This window comes from Schistocerca nitens, chromosome 2 (assembly GCF_023898315.1).
Source record: "Schistocerca nitens isolate TAMUIC-IGC-003100 chromosome 2, iqSchNite1.1, whole genome shotgun sequence".
Taxonomy (NCBI): Eukaryota; Metazoa; Arthropoda; class Insecta; order Orthoptera; family Acrididae; genus Schistocerca; species Schistocerca nitens.
In genome coordinates this window covers 732,589,310-732,606,007 of record NC_064615.1, presented here as the reverse complement: position 1 = coordinate 732,606,007, position 16,698 = coordinate 732,589,310, and the positions used below count along the sequence as shown (strand labels likewise).

Sequence of the window (16,698 nt, the reverse complement as noted above, 5' to 3'; positions counted from 1 at the left end):
TGTGTGTCAACGAGCCATGAGCTATTCTGGCAATAGACGTGAAGGCAGGTCCAGACCTGAGACGCCGGCGGTATACATGAGAAGGACAATGCAGCTTTCACATGTGGTTTGAGGAGCCTAGGTATTGAAGGTGAATGGAAGGAAGTAGTCCAACACAGGGACAGATGGCGAAAATACGTTGCTGTGGTAATGGACTCTCGAGTCCGGTATGACCAGTGTGTGTGTGTGTGTGTGTGTGTGTGTGTGTGTGTGTGCGCCCACATGGGCAGGTCGTCGGCCGCGGGTATAGCTGGCCACGCGGAATGTAAAAGGGTTGTTTCTGGCCGCCAGGCGACATGCTGTCAACAACTGTGAAGAGCATTTTTCATTCTGGTTCCAAACTTCTACGCTTCCACAATTCTCACATTAGATCACTCTAGCTTGGCAACCGATGTACATTTTTGTTGAGGCGGGCGATGACTGATCTGGTACAGGTTCCTTTATTGATTTTCTGACCATATTAGTTATATCGTGGCAACGGATAGGGCTTTCACAAAACAACAGGACGAACACTGATTAACATGTGTTCGTCTGCCTTCTTCCAAAATTTAAACCGATTCGCAAAAGTTTGAAACATAGAAGCGGCGCGCACGTACTTGTAAGTTACACCGTAAGCTACCGGCGAGTGTTTAAAAAAAATGCTGAAATGTAGCTTGAGTTGCGCCAAGTGCTTTAGGAAATGGACAACTGTGCACTGACCTCCACGTCCTCGTACCTACTGTTCTTTGCTTTCGACTTCACCTGTCTTGTGCCAGTCGCAGCTGCAACCGTTTCCGCCAGTAGCTAGTGGTGACACTGCAGAGAGACGACCCGAGCATACGAACCCTCAGCGTAGGTGGGCGGCCGCGGCGTGTTCTCCGGGTCGACGGGCTGGACCCGTAGCGCCGCCTCGGCGTCCTGCAGCGCCAGCTGCGGCTGCCCCAGCAGCAGGTAGCACTTGCTGCGCGCCACCAGGGCGCCCTTGTCCTCCGGCCGAAGCTCCAGCGCCTGCAACCCAGGGACAGCCGACAGGCGCTGCATTCTTGTTCGTCGGCCTATTCAGTATCACTGGCGGCTACAAATGTGACAGGGAACCTATGTTTAGAGAATGACAATAATATGGCTACCTACTAACTTGTCAACGTTGCACTAAAATGAGGTAATGAAGTATGCGATACCACTGAAGTCTCAAGCAAGATATCTCCTACATGAACTTTAAGGGAAAACTACAGTTCACAAGATTTTGGCGTCTCACGCAATTACTGAAGACTGTAGAAACTGCTATCGACTGTAGTTAGCGACTGAAGCGGGGTGCTAGGATGTCACCTTGGAATAAGAACATTTTACACCTCCACTGGTGACAAAAAGCAACCCGTCGTCAGGCCACGAGTGGCCTACCGGGACCATCCGACCGCCGTGTCATCCTCGGTGGAGGATGCGGATAGTAGGGGCGTGGGGTCAGCACACCGCTCTCCCGGTCGTATGATGGTATTCTTGACCGAAGCCGCTACTATTCGGTCGAGTAGCTCCTCAATTGGCATCACGAGGCTGAGTGCACCCCAAAAAATGGAAACAGCGCATGGCGGCCCGGATTGTCACCCATCCAAGTACCGACCACGCCCGACAGCGCTTAACTTCGGTGATCTCACGGGAACCGGTGTATCCACTGCGCAAGGCCGTTGCTCTCCACTCGTGACAGTATATTTGATTCAATAATTTCGTATTGTACCTTGCGTGTTTTGAAAGTATACCATTTCAAAGCTATGGTACATTGTAGCTTTATAAAAACACGTCATTCTTTGTAGATTCGTCACAGTTAAAAATCACATGATGATGAATCGGCAGTTAATGCCTTCATCAGCTCCAAGTTGCAGTACAAAGGCTGTAATTTCGCTTATTCATCGTGGTGTAGTGGTAATGTACGTTTACTTACCAGGTTTAAAACTAGCTAGCTCATCTCTCTCTCTCGGATGAGAGTTGTCATTGTCAATAATTTAGAGTGAAACACTCAAATGCGAATAAATATTCAAAACACGTTTGTTATCTGATAAAGCAAACTTCCACTCAGAATAAAAAGCACAGAAAAGAGTGCAACACTTGCAATGGAATTAAAAAGTAATTTATTCTCAGTCACCTATAAAGGACAAAAGACAATTTACAGGCTAGTTACTTTAGGACGCTTTTTTCCCAAATAAACACCTTCCATTAAAATACATCCGTTACATCAATATTACGATTTTCGTCATTTTGTTACAGCAAAATTTACCAGTACCTACGCGGTTTCGAGAGATCCTCAATGTGTTGGTGTTTTGAAACAGCATTTTTTCATTGGAAGTAAGATAAATAAGCTACTTCTTTAATTCGTCTGCTGGATTGGCTACCCGTTCTTACTAATTACAAACTAACACCCGAAACTGGTTTCGGAGTCTTTAAATATAAGCTCATTTTTTATACACAATTTAATGAACACTGTTGAATATATACAATATTGGCATACAGCTTTTTCAGTAAGATTCGGAGTTAATTCTTGCCAACACATTAATCTTTCCCTTATCCGCAGCCCATTCCACAAGAATGTAGAACATTACACATTTACAAACGACGTGACTTCGAGCTTAACATACCCTGCAGCAAAGAAAATGTGCAGCTTCCAGCTCGCTCTACTTCAGATGAGTGTTATTATTTTTAATGCCTCGCGTGTTTTGAGCCTAATGGTCACGAAGGTCCAGAGGCGGCTCTTTTCGTCTTCGATTCAGCGTGTGACGTCAAAATGACGTGAAGTTTGCACGAAGGCTTGTGAACTGTAGGTTATCCGAACTTCAAGAGTGGAAGTTCCCCTCCCTTCGGCATTACTGAAAGAGCATCAGTTCAGTTACAACAGTAAAATATTTAATTTTTGACAGGGAAAGAAGTTGCGCACCGTATTAAGTCATTTCACCTTTTCCAACGTCTTTCCAAATTTTACATAGTTTTCTGCAGTTACTCTTGTTTTCTTTGCAAAGTAATCAGTAAGAAGAATTCCTTTGTAAAACATTTAAAACATCGCAGCGACTTTTCTGACAGATGAAACAACTATTGTTGTCTTTATGCTGAATCACTGGCATCCACCTACTGTTGAATCATTAAGAGAAATACCGGGATGATTGAAAACATCGTCTCATTTCTGAATAGCTACAAATGAACCTGAATAATCATTATAATCTTCATCATCTTTCGATAAATATGTGTTGACAATAAACAATTATCGAAATGCAAAAAGTATGTTGTGGTACGGTATTGCAGAAAATCCATTTGAGTATATACTGTGTGGGGCAAACAAAAGTATCCAGGATATTTTGAAACAATTTGTGGCAGTATTAACAGAGAAGGAAAGGACCTACATTTAGTTCAGACAGAATGGAGCAACTGTCCATACAGCCAGCCGAACCTTGGAGCACAATTTTCACACCTGACAGAGTTGTTGGCAGGGGTCAGTCGGGTCGTGGCCCTAGCTGGCCACCCAGAACACCTGATCTGTCACTGTTCCACTACTTTGTGCGGGGAGTCCCCAAGTCTGAGGGGTATCGCAGCAAGCCTTATAGTCTTCCAGAACTGGAGCAGAACATTTTGAGATGACATTGCAGCAATTCCAGCATTCTGGTTTCGATCCGCCTTCAGCAACTTGCTGAGCATGATTCAGAAGTGCAAAGAGATGAATGGTGGTCACTTTCATCATCTGATACAGTCAGGTTAGTATTGTATTTCCTTTTCTCTGCTGTATTTCCTTGTACCCTGGAACTCTGTTCTCCGAGTCACTTTTATCCGCCCCACCCTGTACAAAACGACTGGTTTGAAGCGATATATAAATGAAGTTTTATTTACTTCATCGCGAAACACATACCTGTATAAGATAATCCACGCTTCACTGACATGAGCATCACCTCTGTGCTGGAAAGATATTTTTTTTCCATATCCTAAGATGGAACGGAGAAATGAATTGCGTTGCTTGATCACTTTTAGTCTCACTGGCCGTGATCTGCAGAAACCCCATTATCGGTTAACTAGAAACAGTCCGTGTGCTCAGTGTTCGACCAAGACTGCATCTACCTTCTTCACCTATCTTGTAACACGAATCATCATTCCAAGAGATTTACGGCGTTAACAAAAGCTCCTCTAAGAATAGCCTGAGAACTGTGAGGGTGGAGGTCCCTCTGTGATTTCGCGCTACTGCGGAGCTATAGGTGTGTTGAGAGGAATTAGTGGTGCTGTGATCGAATCCTAAAGGTGGGAGAGTCAAAATGACAAACAAATTGACAGTCTATACATCCATGAGGATGTGGCAGTAAGGGAGGAGAAGCACTATACGAGTGAATACCTTGAACACGTGTTGAGAATATGAATTCGTTGGACAGTGCTCATGGAACTTTCAGGTACGAATGCAACAGGAATGAATATCCTGGAAAGCAAAACTCTATGTTTTTATTGATGCAGACGTATCATCAAAAGTTAAATAAGCATCAGGCGTTCGCCAAGGTAATATGTTAGGACAATTACTATTGTCGGTATACAGGCAGGATGAAGTACTTACGAACCTATAGTTGAGCTGTGTCAAAGCTAATATTGTGTAACGCATGCACTGAGACAGGAAATCGTCACCTTGTGTAACAACTACGAGCTTAAGCTGCAACCACAAAATTTAAATTATTTATGTCAATAGAAAACTAAATATTTATTTTAGATCATTGGTTCGAAATCTCAAAATACCTAAGTTAATATTCCCTACAATATGTAAGTCCACCAAGAATACAGCAGTATATGATAGATGAGATTTGATCCTGATAACGGTGATTATTTATCTTACTTCCCATGAAAAAAGGCTGTTTCAAAACACATAAAACAGCATGCATTAACACTCATACTGTTCCTAAGAGCGTTAATGCATTTTAACTCGCTCTCTTGCTGTCGGTCATCCGTCCAGTCATCACAATTGGCAGCACATTTCCTCTTAACGCGGTATTTTGTCAGCAGATGGCACAGATACGACGGGCTGTGAGATACCAGCCAGCAGATTCCACTTCACTTTCTACAACGACATGGACGAAGGAAGGCCTATACTTACAAGTGTGAGAAAATGATATTTCAAACCACCAGCATACTACACTCCTGGAAATGGAAAAAAGAACACATTGACACCGGTGTGTCAGACCCACCATACTTGCTCCGGACACTGCGAGAGGGCTGTACAAGCAATGATCACACGCACGGCACAGCGGACACACCAGGAACCGCGGTGTTGGCCGTCGAATGGCGCTAGCTGCGCAGCATTTGTGCACCGCCGCCGTCAGTGTCAGCCAGTTTGCCGTGGCATACGGAGCTCCATCGCAGTCTTTAACACTGGTAGCATGCCGCGACAGCGTGGACGTGAACCGTATGTGCAGTTGACGGACTTTGAGCGAGGGCGTATAGTGGGCATGCGAGAGGCCGGGTGGACGTACCGCCGAATTGCTCAACACGTGGGGCGTGAGGTCTCCACAGTACATCGATGTTGTCGCCAGTGGTCGGCGGAAGGTGCACGTGCCCGTCGACCTGGGACCGGACCGCAGCGACGCACGGATGCACGCCAAGACCGTAGGATCCTACGCAGTGCCGTAGGGGACCGCACCGCCACTTCCCAGCAAATTAGGGACACTGTTGCTCCTGGGGTATCGGCGAGGACCATTCGCAACCGTCTCCATGATGCTGGGCTACGGTCCCGCACACCGTTAGGCCGTCTTCCGCTCACGCCCCAACATCGTGCAGCCCGCCTCCAGTGGTGTCGCGACAGGCGTGAATGGAGGGACGAATGGAGACGTGTCGTCTTCAGCGATGAGAGTCGCTTCTGCCTTGGTGCCAATGATGGTCGTATGCGTGTTTGGTGGCGTGCAGGTGAGCGCCACAATCAGGACTGCATACGACCGAGGCACACAGGGCCAACACCCGGCATCATGGTGTGGGGAGCCATCTCCTACACTGGCCGTACACCACTGGTGATCGTCGAGGGGACACTGAATAATGCACGGTACATCCAAACCGTCATCGAACCCATCGTTCTACCATTCCTAGACCGGCAAGGGAACTTGCTGTTCCAACAGGACAATGCACGTCCGCATGTATCCCGCGCCACCCAACGTGCTCTAGAAGGTGTAAGTCAACTACCCTGGCCAGCAAGATCTCCGGATCTGTCCCCCATTGAGCACGTTTGGGACTGGATGAAGCGTCGTCTTACGCGGTCTGCACGTCCAGCACGAACGCTGGTCCAACTGAGGCGCCAGGTGGAAATGGCATGGCAAGCCGTTCCACAGGACTACATCCAGCATCTCTACAATCGTTTCCATGGGAGAATAGCAGCCTGCATTGCTGCGAAAGGTGGATATACACTGTACTGGTGCCGACATTGTGCATGCTCTGTTGCCTGTGTCTATGTGCCTGTGGTTCTGTCAGTGTGATCATGTGATGTATCTGACCCCAGGAATGTGTCAATAAAGTTTCCCCTTCCTGGGACAATGAATTCACGGTGTTCTTATTTCAATTTCCAGGAGTGTATGTTTATTCAAATAAATTTCAATATCTGCTTTATTACAATCACGAATCCCAGTTACTCTAAAAACGAGAATAATTGACTTTTTCCCAAAATTACGATAAATTGGTAAGTGAAGGGGTAAGGTGAAATTATTATACAGATCCAGTTTTTGGAAGACCTACGGTAGGCGAAGATTCATTTACAAAATCCTAAGTTAATGTAATAAACCCAAGAAGTGAGTCCCATAAAATGAGTCGATCAATTTCTGAGTGGAGTTCGTCAGCCTAGGACTCTTACAAAGATCAAGTGGGGTTGAGGTAAGACTCAAAGAACAGCAGTGTGATTGACCACCAGTTCGTTTCAAAAGCTCGAGTGCCTAAGGAACATGGGCGACAAACTGCAGTAGCACACGGCACGAAAAACTTTTTATTGGGAAGAGCCAATCGCCCAAAATCTTGAGTGTCCGAACTCCAGTGTTACTCAAACAATATAATACATATCCCATTACACATCCCGCCTAATGACAACAACGTTAAACTGGATTAGTGTTCTCGCAAAACACCCGCGTGTGGAGAAGTAGGGTACAAAATAATTCTGGTTCGCTGGGTACCTTACACTATATATAATGTAGCACGTTGCGGAGCACAGATATACATCGATGAGCTAAAACCTGAAGAGAACAACCCATTGCGGGATTTACTGTCGCCTGGTGGTGTTGCGGGCACGTCACGCGGTAAGGAAAGTATACAAGTGGAGCAGAGACGAATGAGCAATCAATCTAGCGTTGATATTTGCCCTCAATACTGACATAAGTGACTTTAAGAAATGGCAGATTGCTACCGCCCGCGACTGGGTACGATCATGTCGGAATCGGCGGCGAAGCTGGACCGCTGTTCGTGTGCTACTTGCATAATCGTCAACTGAAAGTGGTTGGAGGACAGTGAAACCACTAATAGACGACTTGCCGAACGTTCGCACCTCAGCACAAAATGTGAGGTTGGGGGCGTGGCCGCCCTGAAAAGTGGGATAGATGGCCATCTGTGGCAGATCTGACGTCAGGGTACAACAGTGGTGCAGGCTCAAGTGTTTCAGAGCATACAATTCAGCGAACACAGTAAACAGGGGTCTCCGCAGCGGACGACCTCCACGTGATCCCATGATGATGCAACGACTTTATCAACTGCCATTGTAACACGCATTATATGATTAACTTTCTTGTTACACCATTTCGATAGTTATATCCAGATACGCCGCCATGCACCGCGCCCTGGACCCACGAAGGTTGGGGCGCTATGATGCGATATAGGACATTCGCTTGTGCTTCCATATAACCTTTAGTAGTATTCTGAGGTACCGTGACAGCTATGGACTACGTGAAAATTGTTGCGGAACGTCCTCGAGCTTGATGACTTGCCAGAGGGCGAAGGTATCTTCCAACAGGATAACTGTCCATGTCACAAGGCCAGAGTCGTTCTTCAGCGGTTTAACGAGCATGACAGCGAACTCATGTAGATGTTTTTGGATACCTAAATTAACCTGATATGAACCCGGTGGAACACATCTTGGACCCTATGGGGAGCGAGCTTCCGCCCACGAACCACTGGACGGTAATTTACGAAAACTGCGTAGAAATCTGCTGAAAATATCACCAGAGACCAAACAAAGATTGTAGGACTCATGCCATGTTGAATCCCCGCTCTACTGCTTTCCAAACGTGGACCAAAATTATATACGAAATAGCACTGATTGACTGTTCCGTCGGTTTTTGGTAGAACATTTTGTACATTATTAATCAAACACACACAACACCGTGTAATATTCTACGATAGTTATTATTTGTTACACGAACCGGTTTTCGGCTTTACGTCATCATCAGGTACAGAGGTAAGTACGTGGTACAGCGAAATTTTGTTGGATCGAAGATTTTAAACTAGTGAATGAATATATAGAGAATCTCCATTTCCAGAGATGAAAATGTCAGTGTTAGAATAAGAATAAAACACGCGAGGTGTGTAAATGCGTGTAAGATTATTTAACTAAGATAAAAAATGTGACACATTAACTAATGAATTATAGACAGATCACAACAGTCGTACATAGAAGAACGTAACTGAACAATACGTTTTGGTGGCATATAGCAAAGATACGGCTGAACACAATAATCTTGTCTTTAACAGATCACAAACTGCAAACAGATAAGATATAACAATGATATAAAGCGGGTGAGTGATGCAGCTGTAATTATACAAAGCAAAAATTATTTAACACAACAAGAGAAATTATAGTAGCTGAAATAGAGTAAATGGACCATGTGAGTAAGAGGGGTAATTCACAACATGGCCTGGATGGGATTATGAGTAGATTTGCAGTTAGAAGTGGTGCATAAGAGAACGCTGTCTGATCATTCAGTACCACGCTTGGGTTGATGGACGCGTGTTTATTAATTTCCATAATTTCAATATAGTTCATCTTCCTTCCTTTGTGGATGTTATGTAACACTTCACGTTTAACCTTGTAACTATGGCCATCTTTAAGCAGGTGGTCTGCAAAAGTGGAGTCTCCCTTTCTAAGTATCCAACTTCTGTGGTGCTCCTTCAGGTGGGTATATATTACCGTGCCAGAATGATTTATACAGAATTTGCTACAGTTACAGGTAATTTTATATACGCTACTCTTTTCCAAAGCTGGAGTGCTTTCCCATTGGGTAAAAAGTGTCCAACAGTGTTGTGCACATAAAATGTGTTTGCATTTAAGCTTACTGCCTACATTCATTAGGACTTTTTCTAAGTATGGAATTGTGCATCATTTATTGTATTCTTGAGGTGGTGGGTTAAGGGCAGCGTTGACTCTAGCTTCATACCCTGTCTGCCTGTATCACGAATGTCCATACGTCCCGCTTCAAAGTCCCTGCACCATTGTCACACTTCGATGGCACACATGACAGTTGGGTTATGTGGCCTGCTTGAAATAAGGCGGAATCCCACAGCATGAATAATTCAAATGACAGCACACATCTCACATTTCGGGAGAGACACTATGTTCTAGGCTTCTTTACGTAGTCGCTGCCTGCTCAGAAATGAAAAGTGCGACATTGAAAAAAATTGCCCCCACGCCGTTGCGACTGGTCGGTTCACAGAGTTTGACCTGCTGGAGACGTTAACAGTCAGTGCGACAGTCTAATAATGCTGGCCCCAAGAAAGTGGATTGACCGGTGGCCGTTTCCTCAGCAGGTCCACACAGGCGTGGGTATGGCAGTTGAAGAATGCACAGTGGCAACTGCTGTGACTGAAGTACAAGCTAGATATTTCATTTTCAGAGAAACCGCTTGATAAATATGACACAATACTACCAAACGCACAACAAAAATCGTGGCGATGAGACGAGCCCATTGCAGCTGTGAGCATGATTCTTCAGTAAGTTACTACAGTTTTTAATTATGAATATTAAATATTGTGCTTCACACTAATAATTAATAACAATGAAGCCTTTTCGGTGCTCACATAATGCGAATTGTCGAATGAAAGCTGTCGCTGTCAGCAAACACTACAATAGGCCACATTTCATTTCCATCATACAGGGTGGTCCATTGATAGTGACCGGGCCAAATATCTCACGAAATAAGCATCAAACGAAAAAACTACAAAGAACGAATCTCGTCTACCTTTAAGAGGGAAACCAGATGGTGCTATGATTGGCCAGCTAGATAGCGCTGCCATAGGTCAAACGGATATCATGAATCTGCCACAGCCGAAATTTTTCAACAAGCAAAAGCAACACATAGCATGACGACAGTATGAATTACAAGCCAGTTCGATGTACTTCAAATAAGTTTTTTAAGTATAGGGTCACTAATAAAAGTCATATTAATTCGCAATGGATTTGCAAATAATAGGAAGTAAAGATTTGCATGAAATAAAATGTGTTTAGAGTGGGGAAGAACGCATTTTATTGACGCTGTCCGTATGTATTTTGTAACTGTAATGGAACGTTTTCATATTGTAAAACGATATGGAAGGATGCTGACGAATTTTGCTAATAATTTGCTTAATATTGTATTGTTTTTATAACGAGAGGTCAGAGAATGATCATAATTACTGTCGGATTGTTCCAACATCATGTGTATATGGATTTTCGTTTTGAATGGTGGACGTTGTTTCTTATTGAACGTCGATTTAGCAGCGTTTGATGTCAGAGTAAGTATTTACGGGCGAGGGTCAGTGGGCACACGGGATTTGGTGTTTGTCAGTAGCCTGTCGTCGTCTGTGGTTTTCGACTTTTACGAGTGGTGTTGTGCCAGAGTATGCGCTTGGTGGCAGTCGATATAGGTTCAAATGGCTCTAAGCACTATGGGACTCAACTGCTGAGGTCATTAGTCCCCTAGAACTTAGAACTAGTTAAACCTAACTAACCTAAAGACATCACAAACATCCATGCCCGAGGCAGATTCGAACCTGCGACCGTAGCGGTCTTGCGGTTCCAGACTGCAGCGCCTTTAACCGCACGGCCACTTCGGCCGGCAGCAGTCGATATAGTTTAAGCGGCGAAACAGCTGCATTGGACTTAGAATATTTGCAGTAGTTTTGGCGACTGAGATTGAGTGTCATTACGAACTTTCATTTTAATTATCTGTCTTGAGGCAGTTGAGAAATTTAGCCAATTTGCTGCAGTTAATTTGATGACTTACCTATAGTGGACTTGCTTCCCATTGATTATTTAGGAAAATGAAATTTTGTTTTATGTCGCAATTAATCGATGGAGACTATGCTCTCGATCTACGCGAGTGATTGCTGTAGAATTTCGTGATTAATGTGTTTTTAAACGAACTTTGAACTCGTGTGCTGCCTTTACACTGCTCTGCAGCACTGCATCATTGTATTTATCTTTCTTTCCGTTTCAATTTGTAACTGTCTAAGGTCACTTGAAAATTCATCAATTACTTGCATGAGCATTTATTGGATTGAAACGATTATTATTCTCTTCCTACAGCATTATTAATACCACTGGGTTCATCAATGCAGTTTATTTACTTACTAGTTGAGTGCCCGATGTTGCCGTGTATGCATTTATTCCAGTTCTGGTAGTCTATCTCCTCCTTCCTGTTCTGTGTGCTCCTCCTCTGACCTCATCTTTGTCCATCACCTTCTACCTCCTCTCTCTATCCGCTTCATCCACACCTCAGTCTCTGTCCATCTTCTCCGGCCTCTCTCTCTGTCCATCTGCCACTCCTCCTCTCTTTGTCCATCTCTTCCTCCCCTATCTCTGTCCACCTCCTCTTCCCTTTCCATGTCCATCTCTCTCTACACACCCCCACTCCTTGTCCACCTTTCTTACCTTTCTCTATCCGTCTCTTCTTCCCCCTCTCCCCCACCCCCCTTCCTCTCTCTGTGTCGTACAATTTTGTGAATACATGTAGCGACATATGTGGATACTCTCTGCTAAATGGTTGCGAAGTCAGACACAATGAAGTGATAATGTCATCTAAATCAGACATTTACAGACACTGCTTATTTAATGTTGGCTCCAGTCGTGACACTGAACAGGACTGGATTACCCCCAATTTACGTTGGTCATTGAGCCTGAAGGCACTGTAAAGGAATATCAAAATCGGCTTTTTAAGTATATTAAACGCAAAAAGGTTTGCAGGTTTTTCCTACTGAGCAGCCGAAATCCCTGTAACCATATTCTACAAGGATGGGCACACAAATAAAAATGACAGACGTTCCAATATATCCGACGCTGGAATTGCACGGAGAATAAACTATAAATTAGGAAGTAATAGAGCCAGTGCAGTTATGGTGGACAAGTGAGATGCTTTGGAAGTCTTACAACGAGATGAAATATAGGATGAAAGTAGAGGAGCTTTTAGTAACAATAACATCATGAAACACTCTTGTGATCTTGCTAATGAATTCAGTGCTTTGATTAAAATGGCAGTTAAACGATGCAGTTTCATATTGTCTGATAAAGACAGAATAGAACTCATCGTTATGAATCACAAGGCTCCAAGGCCTAGGACTAAACCATAGCTAAGATAAGTTTTCCTATTTGGCCAACATTAAATTTTTTTGGCAGTCCAGCTTCAAAGTTAAGCAAGAAATCAAATTTCCTTTTTACAGAATGTTACACATTTGAGAGTAAGCACAATGTAAAGAATTCTGCCGAAGTAGCAGAAAATATTAAAGACATTCAGATCCCAATAGGGGGAATGTTTGTTTCTTTTCATACAGTTAACGTGTACACTAATGTGTCAATAGCAGGAACAACTGAAGTAATTTCTAATAGTCCGCTGAAATATAAGAAATATAGTTTGCAAGAAATACAGGAGATTATTGATGTACTTCAGCTGGTTCTGTCTTACAACTATTCTACACTCATGCTCATATATTAAGGATAATTGTAAAATGTGGTGCCACACAACATGGCACTACACAAAACTGGCGCTAATAGCATAGGCACATACGGAACACACACGACACATATCTGTAAGTCCACGGAATTGGTGATAAGTTGAGAAAACCGTCCCGAAACACATGTGTTACAAAACGCCACTGTTTCCTGCGCATGTACCCTGACATCAATATGGGATACGATCACCAAGCACACGTACGCAGGCCGCACAACGGGTTGGCATACTCTGGATCAGGTGGGCGAGCAGCTGGTGGGGTATAGCCTCCCAATCTTGCACCTGTTCCTGTCGGAGATCCTGAAGTGTCGTAGGGTTTTAAAGACGTGCAGCGATATGTCGACCGAGAGCATCCCAAACGTGCTCGATGGGGTTTAGGTCTGGAAAACACACAGGCTACTCCATTTGCCTGATTTCTTCTGTTTCAAGGTACTCCTCCATAATGGAAGCTCGGTGGGGCCGTGCGTTATCATCCATCAGGAGGAAGGTGGAACCAACTGCAGTCCTGAAAAGGCAGACATACTGGTGCAAAATGACGTCCCTATACACCTGACCTGTTACAGTTCCTCTGTCAAATACATGCAGGGGTGTACATGCACCAATCATAATCCCACCCCACACCATCAAACCACGACCTCCATACAGGGCCCTTTCAAGGACATTAAGGGTTCGGTATCTGGTTCCTGGTTCACGCCAGATGAAAACCCGGCAAGAATCACTGCTTAGACTATACTTGGACTCGTCCGTGAACATGACCTGGGACCACTGTTCCAATGACCATGTACTGTGTTCTTGACACCAGGCTTTACGGGATCTCCTGTGACCAGGGATCAGTGGAATGCACCTTGCAGGTCCCCGTGGGAATAAACCATGTCTGTTCAGTCGTCTCTAAACTGTGTGTCTGGAGACAACTGTTCCAGTGGCTGCGGTAAGGTCCAGAGCAAGGCTACCTGCAGTACTCCTTGGCCGTCTGCAGACACTGATGGTGAGATGTCGGTCTTCTTGTGGTGCTGTACACTGTGGACGTCCCGTACTGTAGCGCCTGGACACGTTTCCTGTCTGCTGGAATCGTTGCCATAATCTTGAGATCACACTTTGTGGCACACGGAGGGCCCGTGCTACGACCTGCTGTGTTTGACCAGCCTCCAGTCCTAATATTCTAGCCCTCATAACATCATCAATATGTGTTCTTTGAGGCATTTTCAATACATAGTCAGCATTAGCTCGTCTGAAAAAGTCTGCACACTTACTCGCTGCACCGTACTCTAACATGCACCAATACACCTGCTAGGTGGACTGCTGCCAGCGCCGCCGTGCGACGACAACTGACCAAATGCACCGCATGGTCATACCCCGAGGTGATTTAAACCCGCAAGCCGTCCACCAGAGCGTTGTTTCACCAAGTATCACCATTATCCTTAATTTATGGGCATGAGTGTACATTTGGTAATATAGTTTACTCACAACAAGAGGGCTTAACAACGGGGATTTAACTTGTTGGCAGCTTAGGAATGTCTTCGACAACTGCATTGAAAATCTGTTTTTTTTTTTTTTTTTAGATGTATAAAGACACGGGAGTAAGATAATTCATTACAAAAGGTACGTCGGTGACAACCTGGTGTTGTTTAACGGTACAACAAAAGAAATTAATAATATGCTCGTTCAACTCAATAGCTTATACCTCAGAAAGAATTTCGCAATAGAACTAGAAAAAGATGGAACCACTAGTTTCTTGGATTTGAAAATAATAAATGTTAAGGGCACAAACAGGTTTGGCATCTATATTAAACCAAAGAAAGCCGATGCTATTATTCATATCGACTCATGTCATCCTCATTCACATAAACGAGCCTTTTCAAAATGATGATAAATAGGATGACTAACATTCCTCTTGATAGTAAGAACTGAGCAGAGACTTAGGCACGTTGAAGATATAGCTTGTAGAAACAGTTATGACAATAGGATGGTTTCAGCTATGAATACTGAAAAACGGAATACCCCTAAACAAAAGAATGTAGATTACATTACACTAACAAAGGAGCAACTAAAAGAGAAGATGAGTTACGCTAGATTGCCATGCTATGGACGTATTTGTGATAAGATAGCTAGGACATTGCTTAATACGAATGTACAGATAAGCTTCTGCATGCAGAATCAGGTAGACAGATCTCTATACCATAGTACTCACAAGGCAATTCTGATGATTTTGAAAAATATTATCTTGAACAGACGGGGAGAAGCTTTATAACTAGACTGAGGGAACGCCAGAACATGGGTGTTAATAATAAATCTTCGTGCCAGTACACATACTTAAATTGCCTCTAATGTATCAGAATTTTTACGTATCACTGGTGATGGTAGATTAATGAATATCAGTGACGAGATGGAAATTTATACGGCTTTTACGAAAGATCCGAACTGCGTTGTAAATGAACAAACGGATTTGAAAACCAAAAATTTCCTTCACAGTTATAAAACGGTGTTAAGTTAGTTTTGTACGTTTTACGTTTTGATGATCTTCTTAGTCTCATGCGGCATCACACTCTTTGTTTCGAACCTTCTGGTTTACTGATGTTCATTTTCATGTTTCTTACCTCGGTATGTTGGATTTGCATTGAATTCACCCGTAAAATTTTGTTAGTTTATTTTGTATTATGGTAACATAATATGCCTCATGTCATGAATTACATGGTGTACCAAGTATTGGTTTCTACACTTTGCATCTCAGGTTGTCCAGGTCATATGGTGTGGGGAGGTATAATGTTGCATGGGCAAACAGACCTCAAAATCTTTGAACTCGGAACAAACAACGATTAAGCCTATTGTGATATTATACTCCTTCCCCAAGTGTGTCTTTTCAGGGGTTGTATCGGCCCTAACTTCTTTTTTATGGATGAAAATGCGCAAGCGCGTCGAAAAGCACAGATGGAGCAGTTCTTGCACTGTGAGGATATTCGACGAATGGACTGGCCAGCCCGTTGTCCCGGCCTGAATCCCGTCGAGCACACGTGGAATGCGTTGGGAGAGACGTGTTGCCCCACGTCCACATGAACTACCAATGGTGGAGGAAAAGAACGCCCTACCACAAGAACTCCTTATCAACGTTCTGGATAGCATGGGAGAATCTTGAATCCACTGCCGTCCACAGCGATCACATATCTTATTATGAAGCATATCTCGCCTTTTCTAAGGTCCAAGGGACCATCATGAATTGCGGTGACTTCAATGTAATTGTTGCCTGTGAATGAAAGTGTCATTTCACTTCGTCTCATTGCATATTTTTCTGTTACCTTATGTACTGTACCGTAGCAGATCTTCCTTTACATTGTCCAAGTTCCCTCGAGCTATTCCACTTGGCAGTGTAACGTCATGCGATAGGTACTTTCGTCCTTAAGTTTTGCAAAGAACTGTATAAATAGGAGAACAAAGAGTACAGACAAAGAACAGCTAAAATAGAACTTGTACACTGGTCTAGTGTTTTCTAAAATACCAGGTGTAGGAATAGCTCTTTTGATGCAACCAGACTTTAGCCATTCAAGAATTCGGTGAACCGAATTACTCTATGAAGCGAGGCACGTAGTGGTGCGGGTCCAAAAAGGGAGCCGATGCCTAAATCTGAACGCTCGCCATCTCCGCAAACTCAGCACTTGCAGCATGCCAGTAGCTAAGTAATCACGATCAGTGCGCTGGGACGGTGAGAGGCTTTTCAAGACACTACGACAGCTCTTGGCAAGCCGTG

General features: G+C 44.0%; 1 protein-coding gene across 1 annotated transcript in view; it reads right to left on the bottom strand.

Annotated features, from left to right (window-relative positions):
• LOC126235291 (outer dynein arm-docking complex subunit 4-like) overlaps window positions 1-16,698 on the bottom strand; it is a 131,716-nt gene that overhangs the window by 65,196 nt on the left and 49,822 nt on the right. Inside the window, exon 3 of the mRNA XM_049944017.1 lies at window positions 916-1,026. Within this exon, the coding sequence (XP_049799974.1) occupies window positions 916-1,026 (111 nt within the window). The remainder of the gene's footprint in view (window positions 1-915; window positions 1,027-16,698) is intronic.